The sequence below is a fragment of the Saccopteryx bilineata genome, chromosome 5 (genome assembly GCF_036850765.1).
Source record: "Saccopteryx bilineata isolate mSacBil1 chromosome 5, mSacBil1_pri_phased_curated, whole genome shotgun sequence".
Lineage (NCBI taxonomy): Eukaryota > Metazoa > Chordata > Mammalia > Chiroptera > Emballonuridae > Saccopteryx > Saccopteryx bilineata.
In genome coordinates this window covers 28,497,986-28,525,190 of record NC_089494.1, presented here as the reverse complement: position 1 = coordinate 28,525,190, position 27,205 = coordinate 28,497,986, and the positions used below count along the sequence as shown (strand labels likewise).

Sequence of the window (27,205 nt, the reverse complement as noted above, 5' to 3'; positions counted from 1 at the left end):
AACACAAAGCAAAGTGAAACAAAACCGTTGAGAAAAAGAAGACATACCTATTAAGCACTGTGGAACAGACACACTGCATAATTGGGGTTTTTTTTTTACTTAGAGAATTAATTTTAACAGGGTGACATTGATCAATTAGAGTACATAGATTCAGAGAAAACATCTCCAGATCATTTTGACATGTGATTATGTTGTATACCCATCACCCAAAGTCAAATTGTCTTCCATCACCTTTTATTTGGTTTTCTTTATGCCCCTCCCCTCCCCTCCCCTTTTCTTCTCCTCCCTTCCCCTCCCCCTGGTAAGCACCTCAGTGCATGGTTTTTAATGATAATGGTGAAACTCAATTTCTGACAATTCCTCCCCAGGGAGAACTGGAACACTTTAGAAGTATTGATTGGGCATCTATCCAATTCCTGACAATCCCCCTTCGTGTTCCTCTTGGAAGGGAGCACCACCGTCCCCTCTTCTTTATTTCTTTTGTCCTGCACTCCGACTCCCTGCCTCTGCCTGGGGGGCCAACGCAGGCTTTTCTCTCCCTCTAGCCTGGGTCCCTTTTGTCTGCTGTCCAAGGCTTTTCTCTGTGCCCCAGGTAGCCGTGAGCCCCCGGTCTCTGTTCGGTCTGGCCTCCTGCTCTTCTAGGGCATGACAGCACTCGTGAGGCTAAGGTGAGGCTGGGACCTGGGTCGGGAAAGAGAGGGAGCACGGGAGTTGGGGATTTCCCCTCAGCTCCCAGGTCCCAGCGGGGATGTGCTCCAAATAAAAAGCTTGACAACACCTGTTACTAACTGAGCAACATTCAGATAAACTTGCCCTCCGCCTTTGTGCCTCGATCAAATAAGAAAATTATGCTTGCCATTTGTCACCAAAAATGTTGTCACTAGGGAGGAAAAATGCAGGTGGTCAAGAAACTAGCATCTAAAAACCTCTTCCTCAGAGGGTGTCCCAGGTCCTCTGTTCACTCTGTAAAGAGCCAGCTTTGTGGGAGGACAACACAGGAGGATTGACCTCTATGTACAGTTTCGGGGAGACAATGATCATTGGCTCCACTTACCTGATACTGCATTGTTTATTGATGAATTCCAATAGAGATGATTAAAAATTTCTACAAATAAAGATAAGGTTTAAAATGCCTACTTCACTAAAAAGGTAGTAAACTGATTTGAATTTACACATTTTAACTTCAACTGAACAAGATTCATTGACATCCCAAGAAGAAGCAAGAGAGCCTGGCAAAGCCCAGCCCTCAGGGTATACACACGCTAACGGAAGGAACAAACACCAACTAACCACACCTTCAGCAGAGGCAGGCTGCAATATGCTTTCTGGTGGAGGAACACAGTGCCATCTGAGTGCACAGGAGAGATAGAGATTGCTCTGACTTGGGGGATTCGAGGAGATTTCCTTAAGCTGCACCATGGTCACAGGAGGAATGGGTAGGAGGGTGGTGCTTCCACTAACAACATGAGAAATCCAGGGAACACAATTATGAAATTGTGCAAATCCAGACAGCTTACAGATGGTGTTAAGAGATAGCAGGTGGGGACACAGACGTAGGAGTACAAGGCATGCATGGAGGTTTTCGTTACAAGCAATGAAAGAGCAGGCTTACCTTCGCTCAGTACTCCTAAGGACACGATTTCCCCGGGCGGTGAGCCATGGTACCAGTGTCTCAATGTAGTGGCTATACTGTGTGCAGCCAACATGCCTCTGAAGTGTTTCCCTGTGGCAGTCACCTCGTTCAGGTTTGCCACAAATTCTCTGCTTATCCAGTCACTACAAAGAGAGAAAAAAACCAAGTTTTCAGTGGAGGGAGAAATGGAAATGAAAAAGACTGTTCCTGGGTCACAGAATCTGAGTATCAGAAAACATCTCCACACAATAGAGAGATGACTTCTCGTGTCCTTCCTTCAAGCTTCTTTGATGCCATGAAAAGTTGACTGAAAAGTAATAAAATAGAGCAGGAAGTAATCTCAAAGTTTCTAACTAAAAAGACATAAATATGGAACACAGAAGAGTGGTCAAACGTGGCAAGAACAACTACTTGCATTACAAAGAAATTGTTCTATGCAGACACTATCTTGGGATCAGTGGTGTCCTTTATTTTAAATAAAATAACATCATAAAGTGTTCATTATTCACATGGAGAACTAGTGAAATAATTGTTTTTTTCAGTTTATTTTTTTATTAATTTTAATGGGGTGACATTGATAAATCAGGGTACATATGTTCAGAGAGAACATCTCCAGGTTATTTTGACATTTGATTATGCTGCATTCCCATCACCCAAAGTCAAATTGTTTTCCGTCACCTTCTAACTGGTTTTCTTTGTGCCTCTCCCCTCCCCCAACCCCCTCCCTCTCCTCCCCTCCATTCCGTAACCACCACACTCTTGTCCACATCTCTGAGTCTCATTTTTATGTCCCACCTATGTATGGAATCATATAATTCTTAGTTTTTTCTGATTTACTTATTTCGCTCATATAAGGTCCATCCATGTTGTTGTAAATGATCTGATGTCCTCATTTCTTATGGCTGAGTAGTACTCCATAAGTATATATGTACCAAAGCTTTTCAATCCACTCATTCACTGACAGACACTTGGGCTGTCTCCAGATATTCGCTATCTTTATAATCTGAAGTGTAAAGTCAGGGACCATTGGCTGGACTGGAGCGAGCACTAAATGGCTAAAATGGTGCCCCTGCCAAGCCACCAGCTCAGCTCCATGAGGCACTGCCCCTCGCCAGGCAGCAGATGCAGAGGCACCACGCTCCAGGAGGGGAAACCTGGGGACACGGGATTTCTAGGGATGAACTAAGTTCCTGAGGTCTGAGGAAGGGGAGGGGGGGGAGGGACACTGGAAAAGCAAGTGCTGCAGAGTTTTGACAAATACTTCGAAGGCTCTCCTCCCCTCCTCTCCTCTCCTCCTCTCCTCGGCCCGGCACAATGGTAGTGTTGACTGGAGCAGGCACAGTTGTAAGTGCCTTGCCTGTAATATTAATCCACTTAATCTTCCCAAAGACTCTATAAGGCCTGTACTATATTATCATTTCCACTTTGTAGATGAAACACTGAGGAATAGAGAGGTTAAGTAACTTCTCTGAAGTCATCAAACAGCTAATAATTGGCTACATGAAAATTTCAGCTCAGGTGGTTTAGGTCTAGAGGCTGTGCTCCCTACCACTCCTCCATTCTGTCTCCTGGGACAGAACACCCACTACGGCCTGGGCCAGCTCACTGCCCTAGTTCCCTGTCCTTGAAAATGTTCAACAAATTTCAACCTGGACACATATCTCTGTCTTTAAGTTAAATGATTCATTTGACATATGCTTTAGAGGTAACTTTAGTGGAATATGTGAGCCACTTGAAGGATAATCTGAAATATAAAAATGTATTATTTCAAAACCAAAGAAGGTGCAGGTAGGGATTGACCAGTTGGAATCCCATGGAACTCTCTCTGTTTCTTCAATAGAGGGCATAGACAAAGATGAGTGTGAACAACGTCAAGCTATTTTCTGTACAAAGACTTCCAAGATGATTTAAAAGATAATAAAAACTACTAAACATTTATTCAACACTGCTAGTATACTTCACTTAAGAATATAGAGTACCTATCAAAAACCAAGCTTAAGACAGGGCGTGAAAAGTGAGGAGGTCCCCAAATAGCACTCTCATATCTGTAAATCTTGGCTTTTCTCAGATCGACGTAGACATTTCCACTAATATTACCCCAAATTATCACATCTTTAATGCCTGTGAAGAAAAGAAAGAAAAATTAACATAATAATAAATGTTAATACAAAAAAATTGCCTGTGCCCTATTTTGTGTGTGTTTGTTTGTTTGTTTTAGGGTTGGTCCTTTTGCTAGAAAACAGATCGAAGTTTTATAATTGCCTCAAAATATGCAAATGATGTGAATCAGTCATCTCCTTAATCAGGGTTCGACAATCCTTGCTAACGCTCTATGAATGGTGTGGGCAGTAACAGAAATCAAGGAATACTGAGATACTCCCTGAAGAAATTGCTGCTGAGAATTATACCACCGGCACTGGTCTTGACTTCATTACTTTGCTTGCCTTAAGAGAACTTTTTATCTGCTTTGATTCTGACAAAAAGTCCTTGATTCTAGACTGGAAGAGAAATTTGGCCAAATCACTTAACTCCCTGGGTGTGTTTTATTTGCTGCAGAATGAGTGTTGTAATAAGAGAACCCCAAGGAACATCTTGAATAATGCAGTTATCAAATTAGCTTCTATGTGTGGGGTACTTCCAGGTGGTAAGTTTATAAGAAAGTCAATTAGCCCAAATCCTCACAATGTTCTAGGGGTAGCAGGGAGCAGGTAAGAAAACATCTACTACATCCAGTGATGCATACTTTAAAGAAAAATAAGAGATGGGGCTAGAGAGAAAGGAATTGGTATTTAATTTGATTCTATAATTGCAATTTTCTAGGGATATTGTATCCAAAGTGAAAATAAATCATCTTATTGATTGATTTATTAAATTATTTGCTTTATGAAAAACACCCTTAATTATAAGGCCACACCACTTCCTATATTAAAGATGAAATTCCTAGTCTCCTGTGTGAAGTGAGATTGCTGTTGGCTTCAAGTAATAGACTATCCAACAGACTTGGTTTTAGTAGAAAGAATTTACTTTTTGCAGATAACAAAATGACACTGGTGCTTATTCAGCAGCTCAAAGATGTTATTTCTTTGGGCCTTCCCCTCATGTTTCCGAAATGGCTGCAGCAGCTCACGCATCACACTCTCACAGGTGTGTTCAAAGTCAGGCAGTAGGGGAAAGAATGAGACAGAGGCTCCCTCTGTTGCCTTTCCAGGGAGTGAAACATCTTTTCCAAGGGACTTCATGTGGACTATATCACTTGACCATCCCCAGATGCAAGAGAAGCTGAAAAAATGAGTGTCTTTTTGAACCTTCATAGCTACAGATAGACTAGGGGGTGAAGGTGGGGAGAAACAGATTTTGTGTAGTCAACCATCAGTGTCTACTGTCCTCCTCTGAGATTCTCTCACTCCTCAAAGTGACTCATGAAGTAGGAAGAGCTGGTGCTCCGCTATCACCCAATTCTTAACAGAGCTAGTGATGTGCACTCGGGCTCTCTTAGTTTTATGTTGCCAGAGGGAAGGGGAGGTGCTAGTCTGCAATGGAGCTCATGGGATCCCACATGGGGGAAATAATTCTCCAGTCCCAGGTAAGCATATGGTAGGTTTTCTTCCTAAAGTCTAAAAAAAGCCTTTTAATCTCACTGGGTATTATTTTTCTTATCAGCTTTAAGGCTCTTTATAGCTCTAATATCCTGAGTTATAGTGGACATCTGCTTTTTTTCCCTCCCAGCGTCTCTTCCTACCTTTAAAAAAAAATTTTTTTTTAACAACATCCTGGTTTTTCTTTAAATAACCACTGTTCTCTAATTTCAGTCCATATGGTGTGAGTGGGGCTGTCCTCACCCTTAGGTCTATCAAAAGGTCTGAAACCAAATATCCATTTTCTTGGTCACAACAACTCATCTCAAAGATGGGCATGTGGTCTAGGCCTGGCCCATGAGGCATTATCCTGCTATTTCAAATACTTGAGAGAGAGAGAGAAAGCCCTCTTTCCACTGGGGAAGGTAAGCTATGAACATATGAAAGTAGAGATGGCAGGAGTCATCTTGCCAATTCTCAGGGACCCTGATATTGAGCCAAACCATCACCAAGGAAAGTAGAGTTGAGTGACAGGTCAAGAGAGCATGAGCCACTCCTGACATTGTCAATTGAGTCCCAGCATCCAGCTAGGCCTGAAATCAGAATGATCTTCCATGCTTTTCAGTTATATGAAAGAGTCCTTTTTCTTAGTTACTTTGAATGACTGTTCTGTCATCTGTGACAGAAAGAATCCTAATTAAGCAAAGGCACATAGTCTGACAGACAGAGCTATGTATGAAATGAACTCAGGGAATATCCCGAAAAGCTTTGCTACCCTCATAGCATCTGGGGTTTTCCCTGAATGATTCTTCTTGATGGTTCTGTATTTCACCTCATTTTGTCTCTGTTGTTGCTGAGTTTCCCTTGCTACCCCACTGACAAGTCTACTTACTTTACTGTCCCTCCCATGTCTCTCTTTCCTTTGCCCAACTTGTCTTTGTCTTTCTTTTTTTCTGCTTCTCATATGCTTGTCTTTGAGTACAGCAGGGTTTAGGATTTATGGCACCAGCAGACCAAAAAGGGAGCAGCTTTCTGGTTAAAGGCCCCTGCCACCTGCACCTCGTTTTAAATTTTATAGCACTGCCTGTTCTTGACACTTTCATCAGTGTATACTAGATCTTCCGTGATAAATCAGTATCTACACATACGCATATAAGGTTGGTTGACAACAGAGATAAAATGATTACAAAATGTTTTGCTTTCCCACCGAGTAATTTTAGTATCAGTTTGGCTGAAGTATGCACTGGCCCTGGGGGTAAGACACTAAAGATCTGTATGCAAGAATACCAGAATTTATGGTGCTAGGGCTTCATTGTAAAGACATGGATAATACAACTCTTGTTATAATGCGTTAGCAGCTCACTGAAGTCTTTTATAGCTCCATTCAGAGCATTCTAGGTTCATATTTCATTATCTTCACAATTGCTTGAGGGAATGCCTTGCACTTCCTTGCATTCTCAATGGACTCTGTTGTGCCTGCTCCATCTAAGGGCACAAATGGCTAAGATTTGTCTAGTATGACAAATATTTTTAAATATAGAAATCCCCTTTTACATACAACAATCCATTTTCTGATCCAGTCTCATCCTCATATGATTCTGACATCGACCAATCCAAAGATTAACAGGAGCAGAAACTGATCGGGTTTCATAATCCCACTGACAAGTTTAATACCCTTGCAAATATTTACCATTGCCAGGTGCTCTTCCATGCATTTAAAAAATATTATCTCATTGAATCCTTGCTTCATTTCTAGGTGCTATCAAGGTCCTCATCTTACAGGTGAGGAAACGGAAGCACAGCCAGGTTTGGTAATTGCCCTAAGTCACACAATTAGGAAGTGGGTAGAACCACTTCAACACAGGGCTTCGTTGCAAATTTTTTCTTAAAGTTATTTTTTCAAAAGACACTTACTACCTTAATTAACTATTATCATGGAAAAAATGGAATATTAGGTTTCAAATTATTACTTGAAAAGTATAAACCTTATTATATTACATTTACTTATTAATGTTTAATAATGCTAGACAGTCAGGTAGTCAGGAAAGCCAGTTAAAATGTTTGCACAGTCGTCAAATCACACAATAAGAAACTCTTTTGTGTCTGCTTCGCACTTCCTACATCAAATTCCACAGGGGTCCTAGAGGGTTCAGTGTTCTTCCCAGCTGCTTTGAAATCATATGGTTTAGACACAAAAGCAGAAACAGGAGTTCACTCACACGAGGCAGATGTTTGCAGTTTTCTGGCCAGGGCGGCTTTGGCCTTCCCTTCCACCCCCAGCGCCACAGCGACAATATTGTGCGCGATGCTTGGGGCGTATCGAATCAGCAACACCGTTTTAAGGTTGACGAAGTTTTTCCCTCCTACAATAACTCGGACAGAATCGCGTGCGTTTTTCTCAAGCAGGGATCCGTAGAGCCGACACAGAGGCACCCGGCTGCGGATGGAGTCCTCTAACGTGTACACCTCCTTGTCGGTGGGCTCGTCCAGGATGATGACCACGTGGGCCTGGAGGAAGGCCTCCTCCGCTCTCGTGCAGACCGAGACGCTCCGCAGCAAGGGCGACACCAGGTCCTGCACGTCTGCTGCGATGATTTGGAGATTTTCTTCTGCCTGCTTATTGTCAAATAGGGTTATGCTAATTTCCGTGTGGGTTCCAAACACTTCGCCGCTGGTCAAGATGGGAATGAGGTTGTAGCAGGCAGGAGTAGACGCACTAATAACAGTGCAAAGCCGTATTAGGAATGGTTAAATCTTTTATCCCTTTTAATAAGCCTTTATTAATAGATATTTCTGCGTGTGCATTAATAGAGTGACTTAATATTTTAATGGGCAGCCATAGATGTATGGGCATTTTTTTCCATAATTTGCACATGCTGTTGCTTCTTTTACAAAATTTTATCTTTATTGAGGTATAATTGACAAGATTGTAAGGTATTTAGGGTGTATAATTTTGTATATGTATGTATTGTGAAAAGATTTCCCCCATCAAGTAAATCACCTCACGTATTTACCTTTTTTTAAAAAAATGAGAACACTTAATTTTTAAGGCTAAAATTCAAAAGTAGAACAAAAAATTTTCACTACCAATCCCTTGTTCTGGCCATCTGAAAACAACCTCAAAATAAGAAGCATACCTCTTTATAAGGCTTTTCAAATTAAAATACAATATGCAGAAAGCAAAATTCCAGAGAACTGTGTCATACTACTCTAATTACATACATGTTTACATCTTCTCTGAGAAGATAAATAAGTTCTGTCAATCTTAGCTCTTTTGTATTGCAAACCCTTATCTACATGAGGCAGGAGAGGAAGAAGCCAGGAAAATTCCTTGGCGAGTAGAATGGGGAAACTGAGACAAATAGCTGAACAGGCTGGCTGAACAACTTACGGCCAGATGCAGAATGTCACTTTCCTAGAGGTAACATCTGGGCTTGAGTTGTATTTTAGTGCCAGGAACAGCTACGATGATTAATGACCCCTTGCCCTGGGACTAGCTAAGAAAATATTCTTTTGGAATCCTCCCCTAAGACTACCCCTAAACTCGCCTTCTTTAAAACCCCCCAAGACCAGAACTCCCCCCCCCCCAGCACAGCTGTGCCTGTCCCTTCTCCTCTGCTGTCCCTGAGGCGAGGCGTGTATCTCCTAAACTTTAAGAGTTCCTATGAGACTTGCAACCAGGGGAGCAGTGGGCAGCGGCAGCTTGTCCTGGGCTAGCCCCTGAACCTGTCTCCAAGGCCCCCTCTTCTCTGACTGCCCAGTGAGCCAGAGCAGCCCCACCTCGGCCCATTTCTTTCCTGTAACATTTCAAGACAAGGCAGCCCTGCCTGGGCTCTCCTGTTATTTCTTCTATCCTAAACCCCTCCTTGTTGCCTCATCCCAGCTTTAATAAATGTACTCTCAAAATCACCTGGACTTGTGCTATGACGGTTTTCCTACACAAAGTCAAGAACTCACACACTACTGGCTGGCCTTAGGTCCCCTCTCTGGTAACATACAAAGCAATGACAATTTTTGGAAAGGACTAGCTTTTTCTAAATCCTTACAAAGAAACCTAGGATTGGAGATACTCTGGGATGACGTCACAGTGATGGCGCGGTAGGAAGCGATACCGAAAATCTCCCCATAAACTCAACAAGTTCTTCAACCAGAAACAGAAAAACCTATCCTTGGAGTCTTCAGATGCTTCACAACACACCCGAAGGTAGGATCGAGCGAAAGATTGGCTAAATATATGGTCAAACTCCAGGGGAAATAAGGAGTAAGAAATGCTCCGCCTTCCTCTCTAATCCAAACAGGATGGCTTTCACTGAGAACTGAGAATATAGAAACTAAGGCGGGCATAGGGAGTGAATAGATCCAGGCTGCGGTACAAACAGCCAAACCAGGCTGTGGCACGGAGATCCAAGCCGTGGAAAAACCTGGGCAATTCAAGCTAACACGCGCACCAAACCCAGACAAAGAAAGACAAGTGGGGCAGCCATTTTCCGCATCTCCTGGTTGGCGTGGTTAGTGGTCAAGAGATTCCTACGAACACTTCAGGGGTGGGCGCCGCCCGTGCTAACCCACAGAGAAGCAGAGTCAGAGGCCTCTGTGTGGGCAAAAAGCAGCATCTCCTAGGAGCCCCAGCGCCCTGAGGGGACCAGGCACGGGGAGGGAGCTGGAGCCAACTCCAACGGCGGAACTTTTCTGTGCGGGAGGAGGGCTTTCGTGGAGCGAGAGGCGTCCCGCCTGAGCCTCATAATCTGGTCAGTGCGCACGCACGCAGAGTGGGCAGGAGATTCCTCCGAAATCCTCAGGGGTAGGTGCCCGTGTTTTCCCTCAGAGGAGCAGAGTCAGAGGCCTGTGAGCGGGCCAGGAGCGGAAGCCCCAGCGCCCTGGGAAAGCCGCACGGGGACAGAGCGAAAGCCAATTCCAACCCAGTAACTTCTCCGTGTGGGCAGAGGGCTTTCTCGGAGTGAGAGGCGTCCTGCCTGAGCCTCATAATCTGGTCAGTGCGCACGCAGGAAGAGTGGACAGGAGATTCCTCCGAACTCCTCAGAGGTGGGCGCCCGTGTTTTTCCCACAGAGGAGCAGGTCTGTGAGCGGGCCAGGAGCGGAATCTCAGGCAGCCCTAGCCCCTTGGGAAAGCCGCACAAGGATAGAGTGAAAGCCAATTCCAAAGCTCGATCTTTTCCGTGTGGGTAGGGATTTCACTCGAAGTGTGACCTGTCTGGTCTGACATCCTGGTGGGTGCGCACGGAGAGTGGGCAAGAGATTCCTCCGAACGCCTCAGGAGAGGGCACTCAAGTTATCCCACAGAGGGGCAGGGCCAGAGGTCTTTGAGTGAGAGGAAGCCACGCCTGATTATGCTGGCAGCTCTGACTGACTGAGCCTTACTCAGAGCCCTGTGCTGAGTGGGAATAGAGTGGGGAGTTGCCAGCTCTTTGAGACTCTTACTATCCAGGCAGAGGCAGCAGCAACCCCATAGCTGGATTATCAGGCTTCTAACTGTGGAAGGAAAGACTAGGAGAGAGGCTCCAGGAACACTCTCACAGTGAGAGATCCTCTCACTGTTGGAGCCTATAAACACTAATGAACCTCGACTGCCAACGAGACTGAAGCCCAATACATGACATTGCCATAGAGAATTATCAACTGCAAACCTCTTCCAGAGCGTGCCACAGGGGCAGAACCCGGGGTACAAAGTCACCGACCAGAAAGACAGAAAAGAAAAAGCAAGACGACAACCTCTCAAAATCAAAAATAATCTGCAGATTTTATAACCTATCCCATTTTATTATATTTGTTCGTCTGTGTCTCTTTTCTTCATTCTTGATTTTTTTTTCTCTACTCCAATTTGGTCATTTAATTCTCTCTCAGTCTTACTCTCGCCTCTCTTTGAACTACACTACCCATAAGTGTTACATCTCCCATTATCTTTTCTTTCCTCCTCCTTTCTCTCTATGAGGGTTGCAATCCAAAACCCCTAACTCTCTCTTTCTCTCTCCTCCTTTTTCTTTTTTATTCTTTAAGTGGTTCCATCTTTTCTCTCTCTCTCTCTTTTCTCCCTCTATATTAGTCTCTTCCTCTCTCCTTTACGTCTTCTCTCATTCAAACTTCAATAACGAACAAATTATCTTATCTGGGACTCAAACTTAAGTTTCTGGCATTTTGGAGGGTTTTTACTTCACCTTTTTAACACATTAGCAGTGCTCCCATCCCTGGCTCTCCATTTTATCTAGTTCTTGTTCCACTAAATACAATAGTAATTTTTTAATTTTCCACCCCTTTTTCCTGTTTCCCTTTTATTCCTCTCATCATAACTCTGAGTCAGCCAACACCTAAAAGCAAATCATTTTATTCTTGACCCAAATTTTTTCCTAATTTGCTTTTTGTGGGTCTATACTGCTCCCCCCTTTTTTATATATAAATATTTTTTTTTCTTTCTTTCTTTTTTTTTTTCTTTTTCCTTTACCCCTATATTACTTCTCCCCAATTCAGGCCCTCCACTACAGGTATTGTTTGTTCTATTTAGTACAATATAATTCACAGTTCATCACAAGATTTTCTCAAAAAAGAGGGGAGAGGAGAGGAGAGGAAAAAAGGAGGGGAAGGAATTATTCCCTTTTTTCCTCAAATTTTTATCTTATTTTATTTTTCTTTATTTAATGATTAATTTTTTTAAAAAAATGCGCAATTTTTTATTTTTATTTTTACTTTTTTATCCTTTTATTCCTTATAAAATCTCATTAATACTATCAAGAAAACCACCCTCAGATGCCATTAAAGAAGAGAAAATCGAATATCATGGATACAAAAGAAAGAGAGGTAACACAGAGAGATGAGGAAAAATCTATGGAGAAAAAATTTAAGATATTGGAAACCTTGGAGTTAAACGACAGAGAATTTAAAATAGAAATTCTAAAAATACTCAGAGATATACAAGAAAACACAGAAAGGCAATTTAGGGAGCTGAGAAAACAACTCGATGAACACAAAGAGTATATCTCCAAGGAAATTGAAACTATAAAAACAAATCAAACAGAGATGAAAAACTCAATTCATGAGCTGAAAAATGAGGTAACAAGCTTAGCTAATAGAACAGGCCAGATAGAAGAGAGGATCAGCGAAATAGAAGACAAGCAACTTGAGGCTCAACAAAGAGAAGAAAGAGATTCAAAAATTAGAAAAATGAAATAGCCCTACAGGAATTATCTGACTCCATCAAAAAGAATAACATAAGAATAATAGGTATATCAGAGGGAGAAGAGAGAGAAAATGGAATGGAGAACATACTCAAACAAATAATAGATGAGAACTTCCCAAGCCTCTGGAAAGAACTAAAACCTCAAATTCTAGAAGCAAACAGAACTCCAAGTTTTCTTAACCCCAACAGACCTACTTCAACGCACATCATAATAAAATTGGCACAAACCAACTGCAAAGAAAAAATTCTCAAGGCAGCCAGGGAAAAGAAGAATACAACATATAAAGGAAGGCCCATTAGATTATCATCAGATTTCTCAACAGAAACTCTACAAGCTAGAAGAGAGTGGACCCCAATATTTAAAGTCTTGAAAGAGAGGAACTTTCAGCCACGAATACTATACCCATCAAAGCTAACCTTCAAATATGAAGGAGAAATAAAAACATTCACAGATACAGAAAAGATGAGAGAATTTATCACCAGAAAACCCCCACTCCAGGAAATACTAAAGGGGGTTCTCCAATCAGATACAAAGAATAAAAAAACAACAACAACAAAGCCACAAGTAAAAGCTCCAAGAAGAACATAACAAAACCAACTTTAAACTGTGACAACAATAAGAAAGGGGGGGAGAGGATGAAGATTAACAGTAGCAAAGGGCGATGGAGGGCAAAAGTACTCACAAAATAGTGCACTACAATGAACAGGGTAGGAACCCTTTTCATTACTTAATGGTAACCACCATTGAAAAAACCACCAGAGAAGCACATGATTTAAAAAAGATAGCAACAGAGGAAAGATATATGGAACACAACCAAGTAAAAACAAAAGATAGAAAAACGAAAGAGAAGAATCAAACAAGGCACAAAACTAACAGAAAGCAATAAAAAAAATGGCAATGAGGAACTCACAAGTGTCAATAATTACACTAAATGTAAACGGATTAAACTCACCAATAAAAAGGCACAGAGTAGCAGAATGGATCAAAAAAGAAAATCCAACTGTATGCTGCCTACAAGAAACTCATCTAAGTAACAAGGATAAAAACAAATTCAAAGTGAAAGGCTAGAAAACAATGCTCCAAGCAAATAACATCCACAAAAAAGCAGGCGTAGCAATACTCATATCTGATGATGCTGACTACAAGACAGGAAAAGTACTCAGAGACAAAAATGGCCATTTCATAATGGCTAAGGGGACACTGAATCAAGAAGACATAACAATTCTTAATATATATGCACCAAACCAAGGAGCACCAAAATATATAAGACAGCTACTTATTGACCTTAAAACAAAAACTGACAAAAATACAATCATACTTGGAGACCTCAATACACCCCTGACAGCTCTAGATCGGTCATCCAAACAGAGAATCAACAAAGACATAGTGGCCTTAAACAAAACACTAGAGCACCTGGATATGATAGACATCTACAGGACATTTCATCCCAAAGTGACTGAGTATACATTTTTCTCCAGTGTACATGGATCATTCTCAAGAATTGACCATATGCTGGGCCACAAAAACAACATCAGCAAATTCAGAAAAATTGAAGTTGTACCAAGCATATTTTCTGATCATAAAGCCTTGAAACTAGAATTCAACAACAAAAAAGAGGGAAAAAATCCCACAAAAATGTGGAAACTAAACAACATACTTTTAAAGAATGAATGGGTCAAAGAAGAAATAAGTGCAGAGATCAAAAGATATATACAGACAAATGAAAATGATAATACGACATATCAGAATCTATGGGATGCAGCAAAAGCAGTGATAAGAGGGAAGTTCATATCACTTCAGGCATATATGAACAAACAAGAGAGAGCCCAAGTGAACCACTTAACTTCCCACCTTAAGGAACTAGAAAATGAAGAACAAAGACAACCCAAAACCAGCCGAAGAAAGGAGATAATAAAAATCAGAGCAGAAATAAATGAAATAGAGAACAGAAAAACTATAGAAAAAATCAAGAAAACAAGGAGCTGGTTCTTTGAAAAGATCAACAAAATTGACAAACCCTTGGCAAGACTTACCAAGGAAAAAAGAGAAAGAACTCATATAAACAAAATCCAAAATGAAAGAGGAGAAATCACCACGGACATCGTAGATATACAAAGAATTATTGTAGAATACTATGAAAAACTTTATGCCACTAAATTCAACAACCTAGAAGAAATGGATAAATTCCTAGAACAATACAACCTTCCTAGACTGAGTCAAGAAGAAGCAGAAAGCCTAAACAGACCTATTAGTAGAGAAGAAATAGAAAAAACCATTAAAAACCTCCCCAAAAATAAAAGTCCAGGCCCAGACGGCTATACCAGCGAATTTAATCAAACCTTCAAAGAAGACTTGGTTCCTATTCTACAGAAAGTCTTCCAAAAAATTGAAGAAGAAGCAATACTTCCAAACACATTTTATGAGGCAAACATAACCCTTATACCAAAACCAGGCAAGGATGGCACAAAAAAAGAAAACTACAGACCAATATCTCTAATGAATACAGATGCTAAAATACTAAACAAAATACTAGCGAATCGAATACAACAACATATTAAAAAAATAATACATCATGATCAAGTGGGATTCATCCCAGAATCTCAAGGATGGTTCAACATACGTAAAACGGTTAACGTAATACACCATATCAACAAAACAAAGAACAAGAACCACATGATATTATCAATAGATGCAGAAAAGGCTTTTGATAAAATACAACACAATTTTATGTTTAAGACTCTCAACAAAATGGGTATAGAAGGAAAATATCTCAACATGATAAAGGCCATATATGATAAACCATCAGCTAACATCATACTAAATGGCACAAAACTGAAGGCTTTCCCCCTTAAATCAGGAACAAGACAGGGTTGTCCACTCTCTCCACTCTTATTTAATGTGGTACTAGAGGTTCTTGCCACAGCAATCAGACAAGACAAAGAAATAAAAGGCATCCATATCGGAAAAGAAGAAGTAAAGGTATCACTTTTTGCAGATGATATGATCCTATACATCGAAAACCCCAAAGAATCCACAAAAAGACTTCTAGAAAAAATAAGCCAATACAGTAAGGTTGCAGGATACAAAATTAACATACAGAAGTCAATAGCCTTTCTATATGCCAACAATGAAACATTTGAGGCAAACTCAAAAGAATAATCCCTTCACGATTGCAACAAAAAAAATAAAATACCTAGGAATAAACATAACAAAGAATGTAAAGGACTTATACAATGAAAACTATAAACCATTGTTAAGGGAAATCGAAAAAGACATTATGAGATGGAAGAATATACCTTGTTCTTGGTTAGGTAGAATAAATATAATCAAGATGGCCATATTACCCAAAGCTATATACAAATTTAATGCAATTCCCATCAAAATTCCAATGACATTTTTTAAAGAAATGGAGCAAAAAATAATCAGATTTATATGGAACTATAAAAAGCCCCGAATAGCCAAAGCAATCCTAAAGAAAAGGAATGAAGCTGGGGGCATTACAATACCTGACTTCAAACTATATTATAGGGCCACGACAATCAAAACAGCATGGTATTGGCAGAAAAATAGACACTCAGACCGATGGAACTGAATAGAAAGCCCAGAAATAAAACCACATATATATAGTCAAATAATTTTTGATAAAGGGGCCAACAACACTCAATGGAGAAAAGAAAGCCTCTTCAACAAATGGTGCTGGGAAAACTGGAAAGCCACTTGCAAAAGAATGAAGCTGGACTACAGTTTGTCCCCCTGTACTAAAATTAACTCAAAATGGATCAAAGATCTAAACATAAGACCTGAAACAATAAAGTACATAGAAGAAGACATAGGTACCAAACTCATGGACCTGGGCTTTATGAATTTGACTCCACAGGCAAGAGAAGTGAAAGCAAAAATTAATGAATGGGACTACATTAGACTAAGAAGTTTTTGTTCAGCAAGAGAAATTGATAACAAGATAAACAGACAGCCAACTAATTGGGAAATGATATTTTTAAACACCTGCTCAGATAAGGGCCTAATATCCAAAATATACAAAGAACTCATAAAACTCAACAACAAACAAACAAACAATCCAATAAAAAAATGAGAAGAGGACATGAACAGACACTTCTCCCAGGAAGAAATACAAATGGCCAACAGATATATGAAAAGATGCTCATCTTCTTTAGTTATTAGAGAAATGCAAATCAAAACTGCAATGAGATACCACCTCACACCTGTTAGACTAGCTATTATTAACAAGACAGGTAATAGCAAATGTTGGAGAGGTTGCGGAGAAAAAGGAACCCTCATCCACTGTTGGTGGGAATGTAAAGTAGTACAACCATTATGGAAGAAAGTATGGTGGTTCCTCAAAAAACTGAAAATAGAACTACCTTATGACCCAGCAATCCCTCTACTGGGTATATACCCCAAAAACTCAGAAACATTGACTTGTAAAGACACATGCAGCCCCATGTTCATTGCAGCATTGTTCACAGTGGCCAGGACATGGAAACAACCAAAAAGCCCATCAATAGATGACTGGATAAAGAAGATGTGGCACATATACACTATGGAATACTACTCAGCCATAAGAAATGATGACATCGGATCATTTATAGCAAAACAGTGGGATCTTGACAACATTATACGGAGTGAAATAAGTAAATCAGAAAAAACCAGGAACTGCATTTTTCCATACGTAGATGGGACATAAAAGTGAGACCAAGAGACATTGATAAGAGTATGGTGGTTACGAGGGGAGGGGGGAGAGGGAGAGGGAAGGGGGAGGGGGAGGGGCACAAAGAGAACTAGATAGAGGGTGACAGGACAATCTGACTTTGGGTGATGGGTATGCAACATAATTGAACTTTAAGATAACCTGGACATATTATCTTTGAATATATGTATCTTGATTTACTGATGTCACCCCATTAAAAATAAATACAATAAAAAAAAAGAAACCTAGGATTGACACAGTCTAGGTGTCAGTATCTGTACCCATAAATCAGTAAGTCTGTGGGTACTATATAAAAGGTTACTATTAACAGAGCTGTAATGACTATTAAAGAAGTTGGGAAGTGCATCTGGGCATTTGGTTTTCACAGTGGTTTTGGAGAGGGGTACAGAGGAATTTCAACAGTAGCTGTAATATTTTAATAGTTTTTTTAAAAAAATAACACCTAAAACAGATGTAATATTTAGGAAATCTAGGTGTTAGATTCCTATAAGTTCATTACACCATTCTCAAATATAAATATTTTCTGCACTCTTCTTCCAAGAATGATAGCAAAATAGAACAAGCATGTCAAATCACTACCATTTCACCCATAAGATACCTATGTTATAATAACAATTTTTAAAAATGAGTGTCTCTATTAGGATACATGCACATGTGGTCAGAAGGGCAGTGTGAGACGAAGATTGAGGGGTGAGTAAAGGAGAGGGGGAGTGAGAGACAGAGCAAGATGGACAGCAAGAGAGACAAAGGGAGACACAGGGTGCAGAGATCTATAGAGAGAGAAAAAGAAATGACAAACACTTCAAGTGCCCAAGACTGAGAGCAATGAGGAGCAGAAAGAAGTGAGAGGGAGAGAAAGAAGCACAGAGAATGAGTGCATGACAAGAGTGAGGACAGCTGTGGCAGGTGAGAAAGGGGAAGGCCACAGGCCGGGCAGAGTGAGGGGCTGAGAGCTAGAGACAGCCATCAAAGTAAACACCTTTGTTATAAAGTTGCTATATATGTACACACATATGAAATCTCTATGTGATCAAAAGATCATAAGGGCTATATTGGCATATACACACCCATATACCCATACCCACGCAAATTACAAACTTGACATTCAGATATTCTTCTATCATGGGATTACTCCTATATCATCCTCCTTTCTAAATATAAAAAGCCAATCTCACAAATCCTAGGGTGTGAATGGCCCCCCGGAATCGTGGGGTTGGAATGTCCCACCTGGTGATCCAGACCTGCAAAGGGTCGATGAGGTCCTTCAAGGTTTCTTTCTCCAGCTTGTTTTCTATATGTGCCTCTAGGTTCTCTTGTGCAATTAATTTCATCAGCTCTGTCGTCATGTTAGTGGTGACACCGTAGTAAAGCTAAACATTGCAGAAGACGTCAACGCCAGAGAAAAGAAAGATAGTTAGGTTCACAATGGCTATAGTGGAAAGTCCTTGTTCAAAGCAGAAGGGAGTCAAAAGAGGACTGAGAATACTTTAGAAAGCAAGGCACTGAAAAAATAGAGCAATGTGAGAGAATGATAATGTTTGGAACAATAAATCAACTTAACTTATATACCTGGGCATGCTCCAGGAACTCATTATACCCTCCCAAAAGCAAACCCTTTCCTCCACGATCCAACAGTTCTCTCCAGATGATGGGGGAATTTTTGTGGCTCCATTTATTTTTTTCACACAGATCTTTCAGCCACTCCTATTGAATGATATTTCAAACGAAGTCACACATTAAATCTACCTCAGAATTTAATACTTTTAACATTCAAACACTAAAATACTAGCTTTTTAAAAAACTATTACTATAGATACACAAAATTTAGATAGCTTAAACTGTAAAGTGTAAATATAGAAAACGGTGATGAGTTGAGTAACAAATAAATCAAATAAGAAAGAATAGTCTTCAGATTCGCTGACCAAATAAAGGTACAGAAAGTTGCTCTCTTTGCTGAGAAGACCTGGAGTGTTTATGTTAAAGGGAAATCATGTGTTCCAACTCAACTGATTTCAAAAAAAACTTAACTGAATTTTTCCCTTATTTTTTTTATATGAGATACTCCAAGTCTTATGGCCATATAAATTTGATACTGCTTTCCAAATCTGTGTGTAAGATTTATATTGTTCAAATTAAATTAATGAGCTAAAAGTTACTTGAGGATTATTGTAAAAAGCTTAAATCATTATCTGGTCTGTGTAGATCATCAGGTCGTCCAGTGACGAGAACTGAGTAGAGATAAACAGCAACGTTCTTATGGGTAAAGAACAAGACAGCAATCTTGTCTTTGCAGGCATGTGTAATGAGGCTACCTTACAAAGAAAATCTTAGAAATGAATTTCCCTTCTGATGCTGGAATCTCTCTGCCTTTGTCCCACCTTAAAGCAAAGTGCTGCTGTAAAGATTCCACCGTGGTCTCTCTATTCACAAAAGGGCCTGACCAGCGAAGTGCTGAGTCTATGGGAGAAAGGGACTGTACCCCTAAAGGACCTTCAGCACCAAGTACATGTTGATATCCTGGTGAGAGCTGAGAGAGTATGTATAGGACTGGACCCTGAGGGTGCTGAATCAACCGTGGGACATAAAGTTGGACAAGGGAGGCTTTATCAGTATGAATCACTCTTCTGTAATTAAAGAGTGTACACCCTGGCAAAGACCTCAGAAGAGAGTGATGGCATGTCACTAGGATGATTCTCCTAAGCTTGGAGAAGATGAATACTCAAATGAAATGAAACAGAAATGCCAGAATTGCCTTGGAACAACAGAAGAAGTGATCAGAAAGCTTACAAAATTGGCCTGTAAGAGTAGATACACTACTACTGAATGCTGGAAACCTACTAGTCAACTAAGTACTCTAAAGGGGCCTCAGACACTACATTCACTAAAGTGATACGAAATGCACTGATGAGAGGGGTCTCAGTATTGCTGAGAAGCAGCCTGTGTGGCTGTCCATTCTAGGCCAGGTCTGTTAAAGGACATGCTGTGGTAGAGCTGGACTCCAGGCCACTGGGATGATAGAATCTCGATATGAGAGGCCAGTGGGCAGTGCCCACCAGAGAATATCAGTTGTGAAAGGAGCACTAAACAGCCCAGCAGGAAGATAACTTAGCTGAAGGTACAGTGTACTCATGAAGAGACAGAGGTCATCAATGACCCTAAGATCAAGCTGCCACTCACCAAAGCTGACGTAGCTATTGCTGCCACTAAATAAATATCCAGTGTGCAGCAACAGAGGCCAATGCCTCGTAATGGCGTTATTCCTTGAAGACACCAACAAGCCCTTTGGTGGTAAATTGATTATAATTGGACTCCTTCCACCCTAGACATGACAGTGATTCATCTTGATTTGAATCAACATATATTCTGGGTAAAGAATTGTCTTTCCTGCTTGTAGGGTTTTACCTACAAGCTTTTCCTGTTGAAGAACTCATGTAATATCTAACCTACTAACATGGGATCCTGTGTAACATTACTTTGAACCAAGAGACACACTTTAGTGTAATGGATGCATGGCGTTGGGCATCTAACCAAGGGATCCACTGGCCCTATCTTGTATCATACCACCTAGCAGCCTGATAAGAGCAATGGAACACTCTACAGAAGCTACAGGCACCAGAGACTGATGCCTTGCAAGGATGGGGCACTGTCTTGCAGGATGCGGTACATATCATAAATCAATACAGTGTTTTGGCCTAATAGGTAGAATACATGAATCCAGGAACCAAAGTGTGAAATTAAGAGTGACTCTGCTTACCATCACTTCTTGTCACCCATGCGGGGAATCGTGCTTCCCAAACCCCCCTTGCCCTAGACTCTGTGGGTCTGCAGGCTCTAACTCCCAGGGTGTGGGGAGCTTCTCTCAGGAAGACTCCCATTAAACTGTAAGCTCTGGCTGCCACTAGGTCACATTAAGCTCCTGTGCCAAAGAGACCAGCAGGCAAGGAAAGGAGTTGCCATCCTGGAAGTGATAATTGGCTCTGATGGTCAGGAGTATATTGGGCAGCTATTACCCAATGTGGGCACAAAATTTGTTATATAGATAATTTACAGGGACATATTTGATACTATCTTGTTCAATTTTTTTTTTCCATTTTTCTGAAGCTGGAAACAGGGAGAGACAGTCAGACAGACTCCCGCAAGCGCCCAACCGGGATCCACCTGGCACGCCCACCAGGGGGTGACGCTCTGCCCACCAGGGGGCGATGCTCTGCCCATCCTGGGCATCGCCATGTTGCGACCAGAGCCACTCTAGCCCCTGAGGCAGAGGCCACAGAGCCATCCCTAGCGCCCGGGCCATCTTGGCTCCAATGGAGCCTTGGCTGCGGGAGGGGAAGAGAGAGACAGAGAGGAAAGCACGGCGGAGGGGTGGAGAAGCAAATGGGCGCTTCTCCTGTGTGCCCTGGCCGGGAATCGAACCCAGGTCCTCTGCACGCTAGGCCGACGCTCTACCACTGAGCTTGTTCAATTTTAACAGCAAATGGACAAGTGCAGCGGTCACATCATGAAAAGGGAATGGAGACTAGGGCTCAGGCCCTTTAAGGATACTGGTATAGGTCACCACACCTAGTAAGCCACCTGGGCCGGCAGAGGGTGAAGGGAATCTACGATGGATAGTAGAGAAGAAAGGTGATGTGTGTCAGTTACAGCCCTGAAATGATGTGTAGTGCAGACTATAGTTCATTTGACTAACATTCTTGTCAAGTTTCCTTAGGGAGGGAGGCCCATCAGAATCCTGGAAGAGCTGTTCCCAGATGGTGTGAACTTGTTACATAAAGGATGTGGATCCAAAAGTCACATCTAGTGAACTGTCACAGATCCTGTCATTGCAGCCAGATTTCCCCTTCATGACTAAGACACTCAGTCCCTCAGGCACTGGGTGTTTGGCTGCTGATGGCTCAGTGCTGAGTCTCCCTCCAGGAACTGATTTTAGTTAAAGGAAGGTTCCCTGCCTTAAGTTCAATCCCTTCTGCAGGCCGCCAGCATCCAGTCACTGTTAGCTGGGGCAGTGCGAAAGCCCAGCCCTCTGGCCTGTGCTTTTCTGTTGGTGTGTGGGGGCTACCTCTGAAGGGTCAACCCAGTTTCAGAGGGTATAATTGGCTGAGTCCTCTGTTGCAGCTGGATGTCAGTTCAACCTCTCGCATTGCCCAACCCTGCTGGCCTTATTCCTTCCCAGGATGTCTTGCCAAGAGCAGCCCCCAGGAAAGGAAATCTCCATCTCAGTCTGTTTCTGGGGAAACCCAGCCCCAAAGAATGGTATTTCAATTGAACAAGCACCTCATGTCATTAGAAATCATGAAATCATGAAGGTGAATGAAAAATTGAAAAGTGCAATATTAAGTTACATGGATCCTTGGGGGGAAAACCTAGCCAAATTTACTTTACTTATTAGTTAGGGCCTTGTTTGTTCTACTAGGTGTTAGGGAAAAATGATGTTTGAGACTGATAAGTGGGAATTTATTTTATTAGTAACAAAATACCAATATACATGAACATTCATTATTGGAAGTTATCTGATATACTAGCTAATATTAATCAAATAAGAGTACATTTTCTGTGAGTATGTAAGTTTAACAAATTGTAAAGGCTTCTTACCTCCCAAACATTAGGATGTTGTACAATTTTATATACTTGGAAATCAGGAAGATTCTTTTGTAAATAGTCTGCCAGAAGTTCTGCTTTAGCATAATATGGGCAATCTGCTCTACCTAAAAAAGTTAAAATTAGCAATGCTTTCTTTTATCATATAGAACTTATGAAGTTATAGGAATATGCTATATAATTACATAATTAATCATATTTCTACCTTATAGCATAGTTATAGTATAAATCACCACTACACAAACTTTTGATTTTTAGTATATTGGTAAAAAGCAGGTCAGACTCTTTAAGTAATAAAATGTATAAAGGAAAAAAAGATTATTAAATATTCACTCTTCTCCAGTGCTACGTTAGCTCTCACTTCCCCTAAGACAGTGGTCCCCAACCTTTTTTTTTGGGCCACGGACCGGTTTAATGACAGAAAATATTTTCATGGACCGGCCTTTAGGGTGGGACGGATAAATGTATCATGTGACCTACACAAGCGTCAAGAGTGAGTCTTAGACGGATGTAACAGAGGGAATCTGGTCATTTTTTAAAAATAAAACATTGTTCAGACTTAAATATAAATAAAATGGAAATAATGTAAGTTATTTATTCTTTCTCTGAGGACCGGTACCAAAAGGCCCATGGACCAGTACCGGTCTGCGGCTCAGGGGTTGGGGACCACTGCCCTAAGAGGCTTCCATGCTACTGATTAAGCACAAATGACTAACAGTGAACTACTAATTAGTAGCCATGGAAAGGCCAAGTGTGAAGGAAGTGAGGGGTGCTGGTAGAAGCACATGTAGATTTGATGTACGTGGCAGGGAGGTTTGTGGGAGGAGAAGCTGAGGGAGAGAGAAGAGTCTGGAATAACTTCTGCTTTCTGGTTAATGTAGGTGATCCTGAGCTTAAGCAGGGAGAAATCACAGATGAGAAGTTTAATTACAGACAAGTGCAGCTGGAGGTATCTGTAGCACATCTAAGTGGATGTGACCAGCAGGTAGCTGTATGTGTAAGTCTAAAGTGCAAACCCCATGTAAAGGCTTAAGGTGTAGATTTTGCAGGCTTCAACACACAGGAAATTAAAGCCACCAATGTACATGGGATTGGGTGTCTGATAGGCAGGGGCAGAAGTTTCTCTAGTCTATAGCTCTCTTCTCCTGTAACCCCCAATGACCAGTTCTTTAAACTCACGGAGATTTCTAAGTCATAAAACCCCTCTCAGCCTCCCTTATTCTGTTAGCCTCCCTGTCTAGTTCAAATCCATAGTTCAAGAATCCAAACCACTTTCTGGCTTATGTCTCAAATTATTAAATCTTGAATGATTTCCCACTGTGCTCTGGAGAATCAGCCTGATTAAAGCCTTTCACCCTGGATGAACCAAATTACCTGCCTTTTCTGTGTTTAGGTCCCATCTGGTAGGCACCCCTGGATAAACATGGCAGAACCAAGCAGAGAGGCGCCATTAAACTCATGGTCACCGGCCTTAACTGGCCCTCAGCTCTGCCTGGAGACCCCTGTTTCCCTTAGCAGCACTCTCTTCTTTTCCCCTAAGCTCTGTTAAAGACTGTCCACTTCCTTCAAAACTCTTCCTTCTCGTCAACATTTTTCTGGACCACCAAAAGACAATAGATAACCTTACTATCTACTTTACAAAAATAAACCCAATTCATATAAAAAGGCATCAGTTGGGAAATCCCCCAACCTCCTGCCTCATACATACAAGCCTGTCTGCATTTGGAGCCATCCTTCCTTCTTTCTCCTACTCGATAGAAGAGGGATCCTACCTCCTCTCCAGGTCTAATCTGACCACTTATGCTCTGAATACTACCTTCCTCCACCTTCAGAATTTCCACTGATTTGCTCAGTTGGTTATACCTTCATTTTAGCATCTTATCTCTATTTCTAATGACCCCTTTCCTTCATATTTAAATATTCTCATTATATTTAAGTTTCTCCTGTACTAAAAAAACAAAACAAAACAAAACAAAAAAACCCATGCCCCCCTGTAGCTGTTGTCTTTTACCTGACCTTTGCTATTAAAACTTTTCTTTATTAAAACTTGAAAGAGTTCTCTGCACTTGCAATACTCAGTTCTTCACTTCCATTTATTTCTCATCCCACAGCAATCTGGATTTTCCCATAATTCTCTAGAAGGTCATCAAGGACCTCTATGTCACTAAATCCAATGGATACATTTCGATCCTTTTCTTATTTGCCCTTGGAAGCATTTGGCCCCCTCCTACTCTTTTGAAGCACCCACTATGCTTGGGCATTCTCCAGGATTTCTTTCTACTTCTCTGGCCACACCTCACTCTACTTTGTAGGTTCTCATTCCTTTATCAGTCCATGGAAAGGTAAGCATTCTGCAAGTCTTCTTATTTTTATACCCTATTCTTCCTGGCCAATTTCCTTTATTCTCTTGGTTTCAAGCAGCAATCTGTATTTCCAGTTCAGACTCATCTCCTTACCAGGTCTATAGCTTCCTGTATTTTTTTTTAATCTCCTTCTGAATGTCCCAGAGACACTCAGCATAACTATGATGGATTTCGCCACCACCACTCCCCCCACTAAATCTGCTCCTTCTCTATGTTCCTTATGTCCATCTTCCCAGTTATCTAAGAGTATTAAGAGTATCCATAGTATTAAGCCTTATTTACTTTTTTTCTCAATAACTCCTTATATACCCAGTTATCAAAAACACTGCTTGGGAATAATTTTAACTCTTTCTTTTCCCTTAATTACATTCCTCCACCCAATTAGACAACTACATAGTTCTATGGATTCTGTCTTCCTAACATCTCTCCAATCCACTCACTTCTTTCCATTTCTATTACCTACTAGCCTCGTTCAGGCCACCATTATCTCCTTACTGGACCATAGCACCTAACTGGGTTCTTGGCATCCAGTCTTCCTCTTCCCACACTGCAGAGATAAACACTCAATAAAATGTAAATTTGATTGAGTTCTCCCCTTCCAAAGACCTTCCATGTACTTTGGATAAAGTTTAACATACTGAACATCCCTCACAAGAGTCTACATTACCTAACTCTGGCCTCCGGCTGTGCTACTCTTTTCCTTGTACTCTTTGCTGCAATCCTATTAAATCTATTTCAACTTTCTGCTTACTGTATACTCTCAATCCCCATCAAGCCAGCTCTCCTCATTCCAACCCCACTTCCTCGTACCTATGCCTGAATTTCTTTCTTCTTTGTTACCTCCTCTTTGCTAGGTAACTCTTTGTCATTTTTCAGGTCTCTGCTTAAAAACCACTCCGTCTGAGAAGCCCCTTCGCCTGACTAAATAAGGTCCTCTGCCACTGCCCCTGGAGAACCCTGCCTGATGCTGCCACACATGCCGCATCCTTTGTATGTTTGCTTATTATTGTCTTCCCATCATACAGTGAGCTGGCACTCAAAAATATTCCTCTGAATGAATAAAGAAGCAAAGAAAATAGATTTTAAGGAAGATGGGAGGTGCCAATTGTGTTAATGCATCAGAGAAGTCAAATAAGACAAGGACTGGACAGCTTCCCTAACATGATTGGTGACTTTCATGAGGGCCATTTTGAAAAGGAGGCAGATGTAGAAGCCAGATTGAGTGGAAGGAGGATCTACAGATAGAAGAGCAGTCTACTCTGTTAAGAAACCTGCTGAGAAGGAAAGGAGGCAGGTACATAGCATGTTGTAGTAAAAACTTCTTCATTGTTTTTCTGGATGCCAGTCGTCATTTTCAATTTTTCATCTCCATGGCTGACAAGGTGGACTTTCTAAAATGCAAGCCCATTAGGGATGCTTCCCTGCTTAAAATTTTTCAATAGTTTCTTATTGCTTTCAAGATACAGTTCAAAGATCTTTGCTTGGTACACTTAACAGATCTGGCTCCATCTCCCTTTCTAGCCCCGGGGTCCAGTCACTTTCTCAATATCCAGAATGTCTATTAGGCCATGAGACTTGTAGCCTCTGTGCCTTTATCTGGAATGTCCTCTCTATACCAAATTTTCACAAATCAGCTCCTGTAACCTTCCCCCGACCGCAGCCCTGTACATGTATCCCTACTGCATTAATCACACTGTATCAAAATTACTTGTTCACATGCTTCTCTAACCCATGAGGCTGAAAGGTTTTCGAAGGCATGGACGTGTTTTTCCCCCTACTATATCTCCAGTATCCAACAGTGCTTTGCACAGCGTCACTGCCAAGTAAAGTGAGTAAATATCTTTGCACGCATGCATAAGAAAGCCTGAAATGATCAATATAGTGGTTGGAGTTGCTAGAATAGAATCCAGTTCAGAAGATCACTGCCAAACGGCTGTAGGAGAGGAGGAGCTATCGGTGTTTTGAGCGATCTGCGGGCTCAGGCAGAGATCACTCACCCGCTAGGACGAATTTGGCCATGGTGAAGCTGTGATCCCACGGCAAGAACCGCGTCTCCGCGTTTCCTGGCAACCACGCCGCCAAGGACCGGGCGCAGGCGCACTCTGTAGCTGAGCGCG

At 41.3% G+C, this 27,205-nt stretch overlaps 1 protein-coding gene across 2 annotated transcripts in view; it reads right to left on the bottom strand.

Annotated features, from left to right (window-relative positions):
- Positions 1-27,119, bottom strand: part of MDH1B (malate dehydrogenase 1B) — a 37,941-nt gene extending 10,822 nt beyond the window's left edge. The window contains exons 1-8 of one of the 2 annotated variants that reach the window (XM_066279583.1): positions 27,086-27,119; positions 22,720-22,832; positions 18,697-18,831; positions 18,355-18,497; positions 7,428-7,924; positions 3,613-3,754; positions 1,613-1,776; positions 1,055-1,105 (exon numbers count right to left, since the gene is read on the bottom strand). In XM_066279583.1, the coding sequence (XP_066135680.1) occupies positions 1,055-1,105; positions 1,613-1,776; positions 3,613-3,754; positions 7,428-7,924; positions 18,355-18,497; positions 18,697-18,831; positions 22,720-22,832; positions 27,086-27,107 (1,267 nt within the window). In that variant the 5' untranslated portion in view covers positions 27,108-27,119. The remainder of the gene's footprint in view (positions 1-1,054; positions 1,106-1,612; positions 1,777-3,612; positions 3,755-7,427; positions 7,925-18,354; positions 18,498-18,696; positions 18,832-22,719; positions 22,833-27,085) is intronic. The other variant, XM_066279584.1, reaches the window with a different exon arrangement.
- Between the last annotated feature and the right edge of the window lie 86 nt (positions 27,120-27,205).